The sequence below is a fragment of the Protopterus annectens genome, chromosome 6.part1, assembly GCF_019279795.1.
Source record: "Protopterus annectens isolate FY-2018-M chromosome 6.part1, PAN1.0, whole genome shotgun sequence".
NCBI classification, from domain to species: domain Eukaryota; kingdom Metazoa; phylum Chordata; order Ceratodontiformes; family Protopteridae; genus Protopterus; species Protopterus annectens.
The window spans coordinates 272249538-272268601 of record NC_056738.1 but is presented as its reverse complement, the minus strand read 5'-3'; the positions used below and the strand labels follow the sequence as shown (position 1 = coordinate 272268601).

Genomic DNA, 19064 nt, shown 5'->3' with positions numbered 1-19064 from the left:
AACACATATCATATGTGTACATCTTTTATCACAGTTAACAGTAGAAGATAAAAGTAAAATATGCCCTTTTCAAGCCACTACATGCCCCTGTGCACATCTGCCCCCAAGCCTTCAGCATTCAGGCTCAGTCTGTCTTCCATCTCCAGTTGTTTGGCTTACAGTTCATACTGGCATCACTTCTCCTCAGCTTACAGTTCCAGTCTCCTTAACTCCAGACAAATTCCCAGGTTCTCTGAAAAAAATTTGGACTGTTTTGTCTGAGCAGGCTGCATATTACCCACACCAAACTGGATATCCTCCAAATGGCTGGTCTGAGCTATGGCTGCAACCAAGGCTAAAATCATTGCTTTCTTGGTCAGGTTGGCACGCACCAAACCTCTGGCTTCACACTCCTTAGCCAACTGAATCTTTGTCAGCTTGCTAAAATCTTCTGTTGACATCCTTGCCTGCTATCCCTGACTATCTACTAAAAAATAAATAAAATTGTGGTGGATTGAAATTCTGAATGTTTACCTTATGATTGTCAAGAGTGCACACCTTAATGGCAACTACCCAAAGGCTACTGAAATCCAAATAAAAATTCCACTAAGCTGCCAACAATAATGTGACATCCAGTTAATATCCCACTGGGCTGCCACTAATAATGTGATATCTCCCACTAAAAACTCAGGTCAGTAATTAAGGAGCTTGAATCCTCACCACTGACTCCAGTGTGGGAGCACCATAGAAAACATCAGAGCTCAGAACATACCAGAGTAAAATTCCACAATTTCCCTTAAGAGCACAACAGGAACATACTCTGTTTCCTGGGACTGAACTATATACCTCTGTTTACCCCAAATGTAATCCCTTATTATACACTTTAGAGAAATAAGTTCGAGTTTAAGACCTCTGACTCATTCACACTCAAACTAAATTCAAATCTCACACACTCAAACACTTATGGGAAGCCTGACAGAGACTTCCAGCTGTGTCCCCTCCCCAGTACAAATAGTAAACGCTGCCACTAGGGTCAGACAGGTCTATACATCCTTCAAAGGGTGATCAATTATTACAAATTAAATATCAGAATAAATGATAGCTATGACCAGAAGCAGCCAGGCATTCAAGGTGACCTGGGGAGTATCAAACAGGTATAGGTTCATAGGTTTATAATAGGCTATCTGCCCTAGGGCATTTATAAGTCTAGCAAGAGTATGTTTGGCTTTCGCCACCCATTTTAAATTAATTTTGCTATGCCCTTTTTCGAGGTTAGTATACTGTGCCTCTGTCTAACAGTGACATAGAAGTGATACCCAGGGTAAACCTACGATCTCCCATCCACTCATCAAGATTCCTCTTGAAGAGAGTCAATGAGGGACTCTGCCTAACCTGGACTGGGATTTTATTCCAGAGTGAAGGGAGCCTCTGGGTTATGAATCTGTCCCTCCAGCATGTCCTATTTATTTCAGTGCTGAGGTTCAAGTCTCTCGAGCATGTAGCTCAATGGGATTTGGATATTTTGAGGTGCAGCATGTCCCTTAATTCCGGGTTGGACATGGCTTTATACGTCAGGCACAGATCGCCTCTGAGCACGAGGTATGCAACTGAGTAGAGCTGGAGTTTCTTTAACTGGGCAGCATATGGCATCTGTTTGAGCCCTTTGATCCTCTTGGTGAGGTACTTTTGGGGTCTTTCCATTTGCTGCAGGTGTTTGGTAAGGTGCATCCCAAAAGGGACATTGTACTCGATTATGGGCCTGATGAGGGATGAGTAAAGAGGCATGATGACCTCCCCTAATGTAGATGTGAATCCCTTTATGATTAGGTGGGCTATATCAAATGTTTTTCTAACCACTTTGGCCACGTGGTTGTCAAATGAGAGATTGCTATCAACTTGGGTCCCCAGGTCCCTAATTACTTCTTCTGTACTTAATGGATTACCACCTATGTGGTAATTTGTGGGTACTTTGTTTTTGCCAAAGGGGATGACTATACACATTTTGGCGTTTATCTTGAGGCCATGGCTCTGGCACCAACTGTCTGTTTCTATGAGGCCCTTTTGGAGGATGCTTGTGTTGGCTAGAGAGTCGATTATGGTGCCCAGTTTGCAGTCATCTGCGAACTTTGTCAGCCACAGTCCTTCCGTGTTGGCCTGTACCTCCGAGAAATATATACCAAACAAGAGAGGTCCCAGGACTGTGCCTTGTAGGACGCCACTTGTAACTGGTTTGGAGTCTGACATGGCTCCAGCAATTCTAACCATGTGGGTTCTGTCCTTGAGCCAGTTTGCAACCCATCTAGTGACATAGGGGTTTATATTTAAGCAGGTGAGCTTATCTATAATGCCCGAGTGCATATTGTATCGAAGGCTTTTGCGAGGTCCAGTAGGCTGTGTGGACCACCTTCCCTTTGTCAATGGCTTTGGTGACTGTTTCAAAGAAGTTGACCAGGTTTAAAAGGCAGGATCTGCCCTTAACAAAGCTGAACTGGGTAGGATCCAGTGTCTGTAGGTCCCCAATATCTTTATTTATGAAGTCCATGATGATCCTTTCCATAGCTTTGCAGACCAAGCTAGTCAGGCTTATGCAGCGATAGTTTCCAGGGTCGGTTGAGGCACCACCTTTGTGGAGAGGGACCACTGTTGCTGTATGCCACTCTTTGGGTACATATCCTGTAGTAAGGCTGAGATTGAACAGTAGTTTTATGTTTGGGTTTAGCTCTTCTTGGAGTTCATGTAGGACAGCCGGGACACCGTCTGGTCCCATTGATGCTGTGTTTTTTGCTTTGGAGAGGGCAGCTCTTACCTGAGCATCTGAGATGTCAGGGGGGAAGCACTCTGCTGGGATAGATATTTGCCCTTTTGGTGGGGAGGGGGGGAGAGAATTTGCGCTGAACCTGTCAGCTAGGATGTTGGCAATGTCTGTGGGTTCAGTGTATTTTTTGTAATTTTGGACTAATTCTGAGCATATCTGGGAATTCCCACCCAGGTTCCTAACATAACTAAAGAAAGCCTTGTGATTATCCTTAGTGTCCTGTGCAATTTTTCTCTCGAAACTGGCCTTAGACGATTTTATGAGTGCCCTTAGTTTTTTTGCTAATACTGATCAGAGATGCCTTCCCTTTTTGGGATTTTGCTCTATCATGTAGTAGCTTCCTCCTTCTATTGTATAGTTTGTTTATGGCTGGGGTCCACCAGATAGGATGTCTGTCTTTGGAGGACTGGGTCTTGGTTTTATTTGGGATTGCATGATCCATGCATTCCTGAAGGTGTTCATAGAATGCATTTATAAAGGATTCTGCGGTCTGGGCTGTATTTTCCACAGGCCTAGGGGCTTTGAAGGATTCCACCTCGGTTTTGAGGAGTGTGAAATTTGCTTTAGAGAAGTTTTTCACTGTGGTTTTCTGGGCAGGGGGTGGGGATGGGATGTGAATCTCCAGTGAGATTAGTTTATGGTCTGATCTTACCAGTGAGGGATGCACTTCTGGTCTGGAGCATAGAGTCCCCATGTTGGTGATGATCAGGTCCAGTATGTTTTCCCCTCTTGTGGGAGTGGTAACAAGTTGTTCCATAGCATTTGAGTTTATGAATTCTAGGAACCTTTGGGCTAGGGTGTTGGAGCTAGAGTAATGCTCCCAGTCTATGTTTGGGTAGTTGAAGTCGCCCAATATAATGGTGTTTGGAGAGACCTTCATATTTTCCAGTGTTCTCTGGAAGGCTGAGTGGGGTTCCTGGGTTTGGGAGGGTGGTCTGTAGCAGGCTATAAACTGGAAGGCAGTTTTACCCACTGTTAGTTGCACATGGATAGTCTGTGATGCTTCGTGCTTTGCCACCAACCTGGAGGTTTGGGTATCTTTGATGAATATTGATACTCCCCCTCCTTTTGTGGTTCGGTCCAAGTTTTGGGGCCGAAAAGCATGGTATGAGGTATAACCTGGTAGTGTTGGGGTGCTCTCGGGAGCCCTGAACCAGGTTTCTGTTACTGCACAGATATCGATGTTCTCCATGCTAAGGAGAGTTTTGAGTGCATGCATCTTGAGGTTTAGACTTCTGGCGTTGAGTAGCATTGCTTTTAGTTTCTTATCCCTTGTGATACCTATGGGGGTGGGTTTATCTTTTGAGCCTTGCCTAAAAAATGCACTATGGGGGTAGCAAGAGCCTTTGCCAATATCCGAAAGCCCAGGTGTGAGAGGTGAAAGCCGTCCCTAGCGAAGCATCGTGGCTTGTCGAGCATATCATCCCAGGCTGACAGGCATTGGATCCCCTTTGAATGACACCAATACTTAAGCCAATTGTTGAAATTGATCATCTTGTCTTCATATTGTGGCATCATTCTTGGTGAGGGTAAGATGCTACTCAAGGTCAGGGTCATACCGGCCTAGGCTACATGCTCAGAAAACTCCTCTATGTCTCTTTTCTTGTAGTCCAGGGAGGTACGTCTCAGGTCATTCACACCAGCATGGACAATGACTGAGTCATATTTGTACTTGCCTTGGAGTGACCTGAGTACTTGTGTTATGTGGCGGATCCTAGCACCCGACAGGCTGCTCACCGTGACCTTCTCCTTGTTCAGCCTGGTGAGCGGGACGTCAGTGTGCCTGATGATAGAGTCACCTATTACAAGTGTATCAGGTGTGTTGTTTATCCTTAAGGGCTGTGACTGTTCGGCACACTGGCTTTGTGAGCTATGTGTTGCACGTGCTTTGTTTTGGGGTAGCGGTTGCTTGGGTGTCTGCTTTGGAGGTCTCTGCTGCTTAGGCAGATCTTTATTTAGAGCCTCCGAGTATGTTTTTGTGTGATTATGTGTTTGGTTTGCTGTCGTGGTAGGTCTATGTGAGACTGGAATTGTAGTGAGTGTGGTTTCCTTCTCCTCCTGACTGGTTATGCCAGTACTGAGTTGAGAGAGCTTAGCCTCCAGTTTGGCTATATGGTTGCATCTATCACATGTGTTGGAATTTGTTGGGAGGAGGAGAGGGTTGACTGTGTACATGATGCAGTTGTAACATTGCCTCAAGATTCCCAGATTCACCAGCTGGACCAGAGAGGAGATTGAAAACTGACCTTTGGACATGCTAGAATAATATTGGGAATTCCTTTATAATTGAAAACAAGGGCCAATGGGGAACAAGGTACTCAAGGGGAGTTTGTGAGGGTGTAGTGGTTTTAATTTTTTAGTGCTGACTTATATAATTGCTTTATTGAGCAAGTGCCAGGTAACTTAAGTGCAATGTGCTACAGGTAACTTAAATGCAAAAATGACAAACAGTAACTTTCTTTCAAGTGAAACAAGGAAATAAGTACAGTAAGCAATGCAGATATCACTAGGGATCCACAGAAGCACTGAGAAGCTGCGTTTTAGGTGGAATTAACGTTCCAGGGAAATAACAAGCAAACAAACAAAGCTAGATTCAGCAGGCCTGGATCTAGTCTGTGCTACAGCAAACAAGGTGCACCAATTTCAATAAGAAACAGTTCAAATATGCAGGCTCTATAAACCTTTAACCAGAAATTCCCAGCTCAGAAGGGCAGAGTCCAGTATCTCCTCCCACAAGAGTGCAGACTACGAACCTTCTTAATGTAAAATAACTGGCCTGAAGCCCAAGTGCTTAAACCAGAACTAATACACTTTTAGAACAACAGACACTGAGCTCTCAATCAGCAGTTCCCAACTTAGAAGGATGAAAGCTACCTGTCCTGCCACCACAGTGCATGCCACAAACCTTCCTAATGTAAAACAACTGGTCTGAAGCCCAAGTGTTTAAACTAAATGACTTAGAATGAGTTACACCAAGCAGTAATAAATACAACTGAGTACTTTTAAGATGACGCAAAAGCAAAATAAAGTAGGAAGAAACACAAGTACAGTATAAACACTCTCTAATCTCTAAAGAACACACTGATTGTCCAGTCACAATGTAAAGGAATGAAAAGCATTTATAAATAAGTAAAATGCTTATTAAAAATGTAAATCAATAAATTTCAATAAACATCTGAAGTCAATCTCCAGAAATATAAAATTAAACTGTAGGATAGAAGTCCATCATTTTAGAAAAACTCTATCTAAATAACTAAACTTTACTAATCTAACTAGAAAATGCTGTCCTTGATCTAATCTAAACCATAACAACTAGACAAAGGCAGGCTTACAGATGTTCTTCGTTCCCCATTGCTGCAGTCCTAACTATTGGGGTATAGTCCGCATCCAGTCGGCCCGAATACCAGAGTATAAGGCTGACGTCGGTCAGGGCGCATTAGACTGACGCCAGTACGTCAGGGTACTAATGCGCATGACCGACGTCATATCCTCAGTCTTTTTTGCCGCATGGTCCGATGCAGAACAGTTTTGCGAGTGCAGGTTGGCGTTCTGAAATATTTCCGAAACCGGAGTTTCAGACCGAAACAGAGTTGGCTAAGTACCCGTTGGGAACATTTTGGTTTTTCTTGCCTCAGTATTTTACCGGATGTCAGAAAAAGTGAATAACTGTATTTCTTGTGGGAAACAGATACCTCATAGGGATTACCATACCTTGTGTATACCTTGTTTAGGGCCTGAGCACGACGTTGTTGGTTGCCGCTCTTGTGCTAGGTTTAACAAACGCACTATTAAGAGGAGGTTAGACTGTGCCAGGTTAGTGTTTGGGAAGCGTTGCAATTATAAAATGCCGCCGGATGCTCCGACCGCCTGGCCCAAGAAGCGCAAGGACAAAACAGCCGAAGCCTAGGGTTGATGAACCGGCAGTCCCGGACGTCGGTTCTTTAGAAGGCTCAGTGGAGCCAGAGGTTTTGCCAGGAGTTTCCATGGAGTCCCAGGCAGAAACTCTACTGTTACAGGATGTGCCTTCTCAGGAGGTAGGCCAGGCTGAGGGGGCTTCTCAGGTGACTGTTCTTCCCTCTCTTCCCAAGGTAGTTAGAGCCTCTCCTTCTGTTGCCAACACTTCTTTGAGAGGTAGGCCTAGTTCAGCTTCAGTGGGGGCTTCTCCTAGCATTTCGGGTTCTGTACCTAAGAAACATATGCTTAAAATGGCAGAAGATTTGATAACTATGATTAGAGGTTCTATGCCCCCGCCTGATAAGAGGCCTAGGGTGGAACCGGAGTTTGATAGTTTTGAACAGTGTTCAGAGGCTTCAGAATCTTCTGCGGAAGACTTGCAGGAGTATCCTACTTATTCTGATTCTGATGTGGATGATTGCACTCCTACAGCTTCTCCTCCTGAGGATTTCTCATTTTCAGAGACTCTGCATTCCATGAGGGAGCACTTTAAATGGGAAGGCCAGGATTACTCTGATTCCAGGAAAAGGCTTAGGGAATTCTTGTTTTTACCCCAGCATAGGCCCTTAGCTATTCCTCCTGTGTTGAATGTGGTGGAAGATGTTTTTGCAGAGGCTTCCCTGAACCCTGACTCTTTGCCTCCTGCTCCTGTTAAGCCTGATAGGTATTATAGGGTGCCCGAAGCTCATAAGTATTTGTTTAAGAGTCCTAGGGCGGACCCAGAAACTATTTCTCAAGGGCCTAAAGGTGTTAAAGCTTCTGTGGTTAAAAATCCTGTTCCCACTGATAAAGAGGCAAGGGCTTTGGATAGGTGGGGAAAGAAAGTGTATACTTCTTCCACTCTAGCCATGAGAGCATTGAATTGTCAGTTTCACATGCTAAAATATCAGAATTATCTCCTTTCACAATTGAAATCTAAGGTGGATGCTTTGGCGGAAGGTATTGAGTGTAAAGAGTTGCTGGATTTGGTTCATGTGTCTGAACAAGTGGGTAAGCATTCTTTGCAATGTGGTTTTGATGCTGTACAGGCCTCCTCGAGGGTGGCTGCTACTAGTTCTGTTCTTCGCAGGCATGCCTGGTTGAAGGATCAGAATTTAGCTGAGCATGTTAAGACAAGGATTTTGGATGCTCCTTTACAGTCTGATGTGTTGTTTGGATCGCCTGTGGAAGCAGTTTTAAAGAAAATGGAGGACAAAGCTAAGTCTATGCAAACTGTTAAAGATTTTTGCAGGTGCAGCCACCAAGTTTAGTAGAAATTGGCCTGCTAAGGGTGGACATATCCTGCTTATGATTCCCAGTCTAGGGGTAGGTCTAGGCGTGGTAGGGGCAGGGCTCAAGGTTCTTTTAGGCCTAGAACAGGAGTTCACCTGCTCAGACTTCTGGTGAGGGCAGGGGTCAGTCCTTTCGTAAACAGACCCAATGACCTGTCTTTTCAGCTGCCAGTAGATTCCCGTCTGGCAGCTCCTTTGGGAGGAAGACTGTCTCTTTTCAAAGAAAATTGGGATTTAATTACTCAAGACAAATGGGTGTTGGATATCATTCACCACGGTTACAGATTTTATTTCCATACAATGCCCCTTTCAAAGGCATGCCAGACGTTCCTCCTCCACAAAGAAAAGAGGCTCACAAGCAAGTTTCTCAGTTACTCCAGATAGGGCCATTCAGCCAGTCCCTGTATCAGAAAGGGGCCTAGGATTTTATTCTCACGGTTCCTAGTACCAAAGAAGGGGAACACGTGGAGACCAATTTTGGATTTATCCCTCCTCAACACTTTTCTGGACATTCCCAAGTTCAAGATGTTGACGTTACAACAGCTTTTACCTCTGCTGGGCAAAGGTCACTGGATGGTAACTTTAGATCTCAAGGAAGCTTACCTTCATGTGCCTATAAGGCTAAGTTGCAGGAAGTATCTGCGGTTTCGAGCTGGAAATTCTCATTATCAGTTCTCTGCATTGCCCTTTGGCTTATCTACTGCCCAGAGTATTCACAAAGGTTCTGGCTCCAGTGATAGCTTACTTCAGGCTTCAAGGAATTCAAATCTATCCTTACTTGGACGACTGCCTGATTCTGGCTCAAGAAAAGGAAGACCTTCTACAGCATCTGGAACATGTCATAGCAGTGCTAAGATGCCTAGGGTATTCTGTGAACGAAATAAAGTCCAGTCTAGTACCCTCTCAAGACATGTGCTTTCTGGGTGTGAGACTGAATACAGCAGCCCAGATGGCCTTTTTAACCCCGGACAAACAAAAGAGTCTATCACTTTACTTCCATCAACTATCTCATCAGTCCGTGCTGACTGCAAGGACAGTCCTTCAAGCATTAGGGTTCATGGCATCTTGTATTCTGGTGCTTCCCAATGCCAAACTGCATATGAGGAAGCTACAATGGTATCTCGAAAATGTATGGACACAGCACTGCCAGGATTTGGACACTGTCATTCAAATAATACCTTGCCTTCAAAAAGAATTTCTGTGGTGGGCTCAGGAATGTCACCTAAACAAGGGACTCTCTGTGACCCGGCCAGAGGCGAGTCAGATTTTAACGACAGATGCCTCGGACATTGCTTGGGGAGCTCATCTAAATGGAAAGTGGATACAAGACAAGTGGCCTGCCAGACTACAGCATCTACATATCAACATGAAGGAGATGTTAGCAGTCCAGTTTGCATTAATGGCTTTCAAGGAGTTACTTCTTCCAGGGCAGGTGTTGATTCTAACAGACAACACAACTGTCATGTGGTACATCAACAAGCAAGGGGAACACATTCTTATCCTCTATGCAGGCAAGCAATGATTTTATGGGAGACTGCGCTAAGCTTGCAACTAACTCTTCAGGCAAGGTTTCTGCCGGAGCACAGAACTCCTTAGCAGATGTGTTAAGCAGACAAATCATGGATCCCCACAGGTGGAAACTGGATCTTCATGTATTTCAAAATTGACAGTGTCATGGGGAACTCCAGACATAGATCTGTTCGCTTCTCCACTAAACCACCAGCTGCCACAGTATTGCACAAAGGGGTTTCATCACACAGCTTGGAAAGTGGATGCTCTGTCTTTCAGTTGGAAAAACCTTCATGTGTATGCCTTTCCTCCTCTGCCTCTTCTTCCAAAGGTACTATTAAAGGTCAGACAAGACAGGCCAAGGATGATTTTGATAGCTCCAGATTGGCCTCGGCAACACTGGTACCCACTACTACGGAGTCTGGTAAGGAAGCCTCCATGGCCTTTACCTCTGATTCCTCATCTGTTATCTCAGAAGGATGGTCATCTGCTCAATGTCAAGCTTCACTCTCTTCATCTAACAGCCTGGCATCTTCTGTGTTGAAACACAGCAGGTCTCAACTTCCTCAACAAGTTTTAAATGTGATTATGGAAGCTAGAAGACCTAGTACAAGGAAAGTGTACGCAGAAAAATGGAAGAGATTTTTATTTTGGAGTACAGCAAAGAATTTGCAGGTTTCTGAGCCTAATTTGAGTGTGGCTCTTCAATACCTTACTGAGTTATTGGACAAAGGTTTGTCCTTCTCTTCCATTAAGATTCATGCTGCAGCAATTTCAGCTCACTATGATTGTGACCCGCCATTGTTTTCGCATCCTTTGTTCAAGCAGTTTCTTAGAGGGGCAAAGAATATAAGACCCCCACGTAGAGCTCCTACTCCTGCTTGGGATCTCAATTTTGTGTTGGAAAAACTTACTCTACAACCTTTTGAGCCTCGGCTACTGCTGAATTGAAATACTTGTCATGGAAGACTGCTTTTCTGTTGGCTATTACTTCTGTAAGAAGGGTGTCTGAGTTGCAGGCCCTTATGGCAGTAGAGCCATTTTTGATTTTCCATAAGGATAGGGTATCATTACGTACTAATCCTTCCTTTATGCCTAAGGTGGTTTCTAGTGTGGCTTTAAACCAAACTATTCATTTGCCTACTTTTATGCAGACCCCAAAATAAAGGGGAAAAGATTTTGCACACTTTAGATGTACACAGGCAATTGCGTTATTATTTAAGCAGGACTAAGGATTTTAGGCAGTCTCAGCAGTTGTTTGTTTCTTTTGCTTTGAGTTCACAGGGCAAGCCTGTGTCAAAACAAACTATTTCTAGGTGGATTGGCTTTGCATTGCATTTTGTTATTCCCATCATGGCAAGGAGATTCCAGCTGGGATTAGGCCTCATTCCACTAGGGCTACTGCCACTTCAACAGCATTTCTAAGGGGGGTGGCAACTAAGGATATTTTGGAAGCAGCTACTTGGAGTTCAGTGCATACTTTCTCTAAGCATTATCACCTTCCTATCTACTCTAAGTCTAGGGCTGGTTTTGCCACAGCTGTTTTGCAAGGCATGTTGTCAGCTCCTGCTTCTTTATGATTTGCCAGCCTCCCTTACCTCTGCTTTGGGATTCTACCCAATAGTTAGGACTGCAGCAATGGGAGCGAAGAACATAGTACAGTTTTGTACCTACCATAAATGTAGATGTTCGAGGATCCCATTGCTGCAGTCCAATTTACCCTCCCTCCTTCCCCTCTGTCTTTAGGGGTGGTTGTGTAGGTGAGGTTACATGCTTATATTTTTTGTATATATTCTTGTATATATTGTACATATGTTTGGTGCAGGTATTTTGGGCCTTGTCTTTTTAGGGTCTTCTGACATCTGGGGCAAGAAAAGACTGAGGATATGGCGTCGGTCATGCGCATTAGTACCCTGACGTACTGACGTCAGTCTAATGCGCCCTGACCGACGTCAGCCTTATACTCTGGTATTCGGGCCGACTGGATGCGGACTATACCCCAATAGTTAGGACTGCAGCAATGGGATCCTCGAACATCTACATTTATGGTAGGTACAAAACTGTACTTTTTTGGTGAGCCCTTTTTTTGGGGTATTCAGTGCACAGCACTGTAATTGACTATAACCCTTAACTAACTGCTCTTCAACTGACTTCAGCAGTCTCTTTTATAGTCCAGGTTAACAGTCTCAACTGTTTTACTTTAAAAAATAACAATCAGCTGTTTGAAAAAGTTATTTTTCTTGTCAGTCATCTGTTCAAATAATCACATAGCAACCAGGAAGATTTTAATGACATCACCTACTGTTCAGCTGATTCTCCACAGACAATTTGTACTTTAGAGTCTCCCTCACAAACGTGCAATTAGAAATGTATCAGAGAACTGACACATTCTTTAAATATTTTGTATAAGCAAGGAAATACTCAACATTTTAAAAACTTATTTGCATTTTCACAATTAGACATGCTAGCATACAATACAAGATAATCTGAGGATATACACAAATCTCATGCCAGACATGCTAACACAAATGACGAGTGTTTTCATTTCCTTCATACAAGGTCTAACATGTTAAGCTTTCAACTGTGAAAGTAGCATCTTCATTCCTTTAAGAAGCCATAATATCAGCTAGCTTCTTAAAAGTATAATGATATTGAAACTGTGCTCCATCAGCAACTGCCACTTGTGTCCCCTAACACCTTCTGCCCAGTGCAGCCACCCCATTGCCCCACCTTAATTATGGCTCTGAGTTCCCCTATAGGAGATTCAGATATAAATTTTATGAGCAGGGCAAGAGAGAGAGAGAGGGAATGATGATGAATTTTTCTCAGTTTAAACAAATATGTAATCCAGGAAAATCCTTTTTTGTAACATAGGCTTAGAATTTTTGCTTTCAATGTGTAGGAGATAAGTCTGCATAAGAAACAAGCCTATAGAACAACTTGCCACAGCTGATCTTCTGGCTAAAGCTCTATTTTATGTAAAGGAATTAGTGAAAAAAGTAACTAGTATAGTCTTTATAACTCTCCTTCTAACAATGTGTATAAGTATGCCTTTAGGGTTATGATATACATAAAGAAACCTAATCCAGAATACACTTGACTCTTGCAAGCAAGCCAATCCTGTTAGTAACGATCCTTTATATTAATTTCTCAAAATGTAGATTATGTAATGTGCAATGTTCTCACATTTTCTTTAATACCACAGATATTCCTTAGCTGCAATTTCATGCGTAGTCAGGGGGGATCCGGGTCATGTTTTTGAAGACTGCTTGACTCTTGTATCATTTCACCTGTTTGTCTAGACAATATTATAGTGGTTGTGGGATAATTGTTTCAGTCTGTCCCCACCATGTCCATACTGTTTGCACATGCATCTGATTTATATTATGTACAATGAGCTAATTTATATTTTGGAATTTATCATTGCATTCCAAGTTTCTTTTGCTCTGTCATTTTTAATGGAATGCCATATGTTATAGTAACAGTTATTATGATTCAGAGTGAATATGAAAATGGTCTTTGTGTTTAAAGTTCATTGCTTTTGATACTTGGATAGTTTAATAATTCTCAGTGTATTGACTTTTGTACTGCATTTTATGTTGAGCATGTCCCTTGTTATTGTCTTGTTTCTTTGTTTTCTTTCCATATTGTATTTCTTTCCATATTTACAAAAACCGCAGTAACACAATCTGGGCAAAAAAGAAAAAGATGTTCAAAATGCATTGTAGTAGGTGGAATTCTCATTAGCTAATGATTCTGCCAGTTGGAATAGCTTTGGTGGTTTCTTGACTGCAGTATGTGTTAAACGTTTTGCAGTGTCAGAATAAACCACATAATCTATTTACAAATTAAAGTAATGAAACTGCTTTATTACTGTGTAGCACTCTTAGATTAATTATTTTGCTTAGTTAACTGCACATTATCATTTTGATTTACTCTACTCTGTTACAGCAATGTAATAAAACAGTAATTTCTAATTCTAAACAATGATTTCTTTCTTCAAAGGGTCAACATTGCATAGCAAATGCTTTGCAAGCAAGTAAAATTCTGAAAGCCAAGGAAATGAAGGGCAAGGATCTGCTACAAGAAATGAAGTTGCTTGCTGAAGAATATGAAAAAAGAGCAATAGGTAAGATGCTTTATGATGCACTTTGCCTTAATGAATGTAGTGATGTGTTAATTGGATATATGTTGTATAATCAGGTCTGTACTCTGTAACTCCAGTTAAAGTAAATTGTACTTTACAAATATTGTCATATGACATACTTCTGTTTCTTCACTGTATTCATTAACAAATTAAAAAGAAACTGTTGAAAATGTATTTATTTTTTACAAAAAGCCACACCTCTTGAATCCAGGTCACACAACTGTTGGTGTAAGCACTACACCCTTTCCAGGAGTATGTGTAACCTTGAGTTTTTGTTATGTAGTTTGGGGGACAGTAGGGAGATAGAACCCTTATGTTTGGATTGTCAGGGGGTGCAACTCCCTAGTAAAAATGTTAAACTTTGAACAAAAGATATGCATAAATGGGATTGCACATTGATAAATTAAAGTGGTTTGTTATATCTAGCAATCTATCTTTTAAGGAATAAAATGCAGCAGGGTGTGCTTCATTATAAGATATTAACAGTTCTTAGGCCTGATAAATGCTGATATCCCACAATTCAGTAGACAATGTAGTGTATTATTCCATTTTATATAATCAATCCTATATTTATAAAACACTGGTTGACTACAGATGTTAAACTTGCAAAATCACTACTTTTTTAATGGAGAAATATAATTTTCATTCAGTTGGTTGAAGGTTTCTGTTATTGTTATTGTTATTCTGTTTCTGTTTCGGCCCTTAGTATCAGACCTGCACTGTTAGGAAATAATTAAGGTTGTTTTTATATGGTTATTTTTTGATTTTTATACACATATTTATAGTGATATCTATAGATTTTTTATATGATTTTTTCACCACTTTTTAAATGACATTTTCACTTCTTTTTTCCTTCCCTTTTTTCCCTTTTCCTTTCTTTTCCCCTACCCCTTCCCCTCTCCCCCCCCCTGTCTTCCATCCCCTTTCCTTTTTTCTCCCTCTCCCTCCTCCCTCTCCTTCTCCCCCCCTTCCCTCCCCTTCCTCCTCCTTTTCCTCTCCCTTTCCCTTCCTTCCTTCATCTCTTTACCTTGTTTCACTTTCTTCCCTCCATCTTCTTCTTGTCCACTTTTTTCTTTTTTTACACACATATTGTTGATTTTAATATTGATGGTAGTACATTTATTATGTATTCATGACCGCCGGTCTTTTAACATCTTATTTGATGACATCGCTTTCATATTTCATTGAATCTATATGTTGCAAATGGACCTTCTTACATGCCCATCCATATATATATATATACATAGTTTTTTATATAGATCAAATTTCTCTAGGTTGCTGTTTTCACTTGTATATTTCTTCATGGATTTATACACCATGTAATCAAATTAGCATTCAAGCTTCTGAAGACCTGTATTCAAGACATTTATATGTGTATATATTTTAAATAAATTTGGCTCTTTTTTCTAGCACAGTTAGAGATAACTCTGATAGCTTTTAAGCTTGATTACCTTTTTAAATGCATTTAAGCTTGCTTAATTGTTTGATCTAATTGTTTAATTAGGGTGGATATTTTGAATATAAAGATAAGGATTGCCTTTTACAATGTAACCTGAGGAAGCGCACTAGGATAGTGCGTGAAAGCGCTTGTTCTCTCTCCTAATAAATTGTTTATTCATTTATGGTTGTTCGTGGTGGTTCCTTGCGAGTTTACAAGATATTCCTGTTCGCTACGTACCTTTTGCTGGGAACCTTTGGATGGTCGTACTTGGTTTGGTGCTAATAGTGCTGTTTTTCATTTTTTACCTGGTTGACCGACACACGATGGAAATGCCTAATATCGAGCTTGATTATAATCCTGTAGGCACAAGCTGTGCCGAGGACTGGAATGGACTATTTCATCAGCAGGACAACCCTCTTCTGAACCTTGATGTGAAAGGTAATACTCTACATGTTGCTGTTTCCAATGCTGAAAATCTACAAGAATTCTATGGGGCGCTCAGAACACTGGAGAATAATCTTTACAAATTATACCGGCTTATTTGGCAGAGGAAGCATTTGGAGGCGTGTTTGCACTTCAAAGTTATTCCACGAGGTATGCGTGTCCTTTGTATGCCGAGTTATGGGGATGCTCACCCTGAACTCTTGCGGAGATGGCAACAGTTAAATATAGATCTTGGAAATAAATATATTCAGCTGCTTATCGATTATTTTCAACCCATTGAAGATGAACTCATCACAAAGGTGGAAGCTGAGCATAAGAACATTACGCTGCTGTTTAAAAGTGACTTTTGTATGTCTAAGTTAAACAACATGCTGAGACAACTTATGCTATACAGTAATAAATTAGAGCAGACTAAGCTCAGAAAGCTCAAACGTGACTGCAATGATTTCCAATTGGGCCGCATTTTTGTGTGGCCGCGATTTAATGAAACAGCTGTCTTAGATGATAACAATGACCAAACTGTTAATCTTCAGCCTAACACACCAAGTACGACTAGCGTACCTGATTTACAGAGTAATCTCTCTGGTAACATTGCCTCTACCAATGTAAATCTGGATGGGGATACCACCTTATCTGGCTCCTCACTTCCTTGTAATCAGCAGTGTCTCAAGACATCAGAAATGACAGGAGCAAGACCTAAAACCAACAGTTATAATCCGTATATTATATCAGAAGTGGCGACTTCTTTAAACTTCCCTCTACCCTACAAGAATCGAGCGTTGACACGCTCAACGAGCAGAGGAAGGGGCAAACGGAAACTGTCAGGGGAAATACGAGAGTCCAGGAGAAAGAAGAACTAAATACTCTGTTTTTCAACTTGACCTCTAGGGAGTTCACTGATGTTGAATGTTCCGTTTTGAACAGGGGACTTTCCTTCATCCCTTCTAGAGGGAGTGAACTGTCTGATACGCTCATTATGCTTCACCAATTTACAAGAAAGGTAGCACTTAAATTATTGTATAAGGACTCTGATAACAGCGATGCTGTTTTTAATTCAATATTGTTGAAAAGGAGAAGCACTTATACACCACATATATCAGGCTCCGTTGAATGTTTTCAACGGGCCTGTGAATACGATTTCTATCGCTACTACAAGGAAAAGAAGCATAAGCGTCTTTTTATTAATTTGAATGCTTCACAGAAACGCAGTCTTGAATCTTTGTGTAATGATGATAGCATGGTTTTTAAACCTGCAGACAAAGGAGGGGGGGTAGTTGCAATGGATGCTGCCTTGTATAATGACCTAATGAATGAGATGTTAAATGATGAAACAGCCTACTCTCAAATAAGTAAAACGGAAGTGGGATCCATTGTTAGGAATGTGCATGATACTGTGTATGATCTACTGATGACTAGATGTGTTGATAAACGTCTCTATGATTTTTTAACCATTGAGAGCCCACTGATTCCCCTTGTTAAGGGACTCCCCAAGATACATAAAGGGGTATATCCACCACCTCTACGACCCATAGTATTTGGGAAGCTCTGGGTCACAGAGAATGCGTCCCTGTTTGTACAGTCGAAGTTAAGCCCTTTAGTTTGGTACTATACCTACCATCTTGAAAAACTCCCTTAGCCTGTTGACAGATTTAAAAGATACTTCTTTACTTAAAAACTTAAGACATGATACATTGATGGTTACATTAGATATTAAGAGTCTATTTACTAGCATACCCAATGAATTTGGAATTGATGCAGTTAGGAGCTGTTTGACTGAACTTAGTAACCTGGAAAATATTGACCAGTTGACAGTCTGTACTCTTTTGGATATAACCTTGAACAATAATATTTTTCTGTTTCAGGACAGAATTTATAGGCAAACATGGGGGGTGGCCATGGGCACCCCCTGTGCTAATGCCTATGCTAATCTAGCAGTATATCAATGGGAAAAGATGCACATTTTCAATGATGAAAGATTTAAAAATAATGTCATCCTATACAGACGCTTTGTAGATGACATTCTCCTTTTTTGGAATGGAGATGTTAAATCACTAGATGATTTTGTAGGGTTTATGGGATCAACTACCACTTTCCTAGAATTTACATATGAATGTTCCACAAATACAGTGAATTTCCTTGATATTACCATTAGTAAGAATGTTTTGAATAAAATTACAACTTCATTGTACAGGAAACCTTGTTGGAGGAATGGCATTCTCCATTTTGAGAGTATGCATCCCAGACATATATTTCCCAATGTGGTTAAAAATCAAATGTCTAGGGTAACTAGACTATGTAATAGTCCAGAAGATGTCAGTTATTATATGGACTTCCAGGAAAAATGTTTCATTGATAGGGGATATCCATTTCAACTTATTACGAACCAAAGAAATAATGCTATAGGTACAGCTAGGCCAGTAAAAAGGAAATGGCGTTCTAGCAGCCAATTAGGAAACAATAAAGGGAAAATTCAATATGACACTAGGTATACAAACGATATAAGTTCTATAAGAGATATTATTCATAATAATTGGAAGTTACTCAGTATGGATAAAGATTTGGTTAAAATAGTGGGGGATAGACCAAGCTTTAGATATAGTAATTGCCTAAATCTGAAAAGGTTATTGTGTAGGGAGAAAGTGAAAATTGAACCCCTAGACATCAGGATGAAATATAGACAAGGTACCTTTCCCTGCAGGAAATGTTGTGTGTGTAAATTTATCTCCACTGTGCAAAGTTTTGAACTTGTAGATTTAGGTGTTGTCTTTGAACCGAAATTTTATGCTACATGTGACACGACGAATGTCATTTATTTGGCCACTTGTGAAGTTTGCGGAGCCTACTACGTGGGTATGACCGCACGTAGATTTAAGGACCGCATTTATAATCATGTGTATGACATCAGAAAAGGAAACATCACCAACGTGTTAGCTAGACACTGCCAACAGTTTCCATCGCACAATTTCAAATTTAGGGTTTTGCAGTTGTTGCATCCAAATAGAAGAGAAGGGGATATTGTAGGTGCCCTTGAGTTGAATGAGCTAAAATGGATTCTAAACCTCAGGGCACATATAGAACCTGGTTTGAATTCGGCCCTTAGTATCAGACCTGCACTGTTAGGAAATAATTAAGGTTGTTTTTATATGGTTATTTTTTTATTTTTATACACATATTTATAGTGATATCTATAGATTTTTTATATGATTTTTTCACCACTTTTTAAATGACATTTTCACTTCTTTTTTCCTTCCCTTTTTTTCCCTTTTCCTTTCTTTTTCCCCTACCCCTTCCCCTCTTCCCCCTCCCCCCTGTCTTCCATCCCCTTTCCTTTTTTCTCCCCTCCCTCCTCCCTCTCCCTTCTTTTCCCCTTCCCCTTCCCCTTCCTCCTCCTTTTCCTCTCCCCTTTCCCTTCCTTCCTTCATCTCTTTACCTTGTTTCACTTTCTTCCCCTCCATCTTCTTCTTGTCCACTTTTTTCTTTTTTTACACACATATTGTTGATTTT

The 19064-nt window shown here is 41.2% G+C and overlaps 1 protein-coding gene across 1 annotated transcript in view; it reads left to right on the top strand.

Annotated features, from left to right (window-relative positions):
• LOC122805507 (transient receptor potential cation channel subfamily M member 2-like) overlaps positions 1-19064 on the top strand; it is a 914064-nt gene that overhangs the window by 466968 nt on the left and 428032 nt on the right. Inside the window, exon 13 of the mRNA XM_044075701.1 lies at positions 13534-13657. Within this exon, the coding sequence (XP_043931636.1) occupies positions 13534-13657 (124 nt within the window). The remainder of the gene's footprint in view (positions 1-13533; positions 13658-19064) is intronic.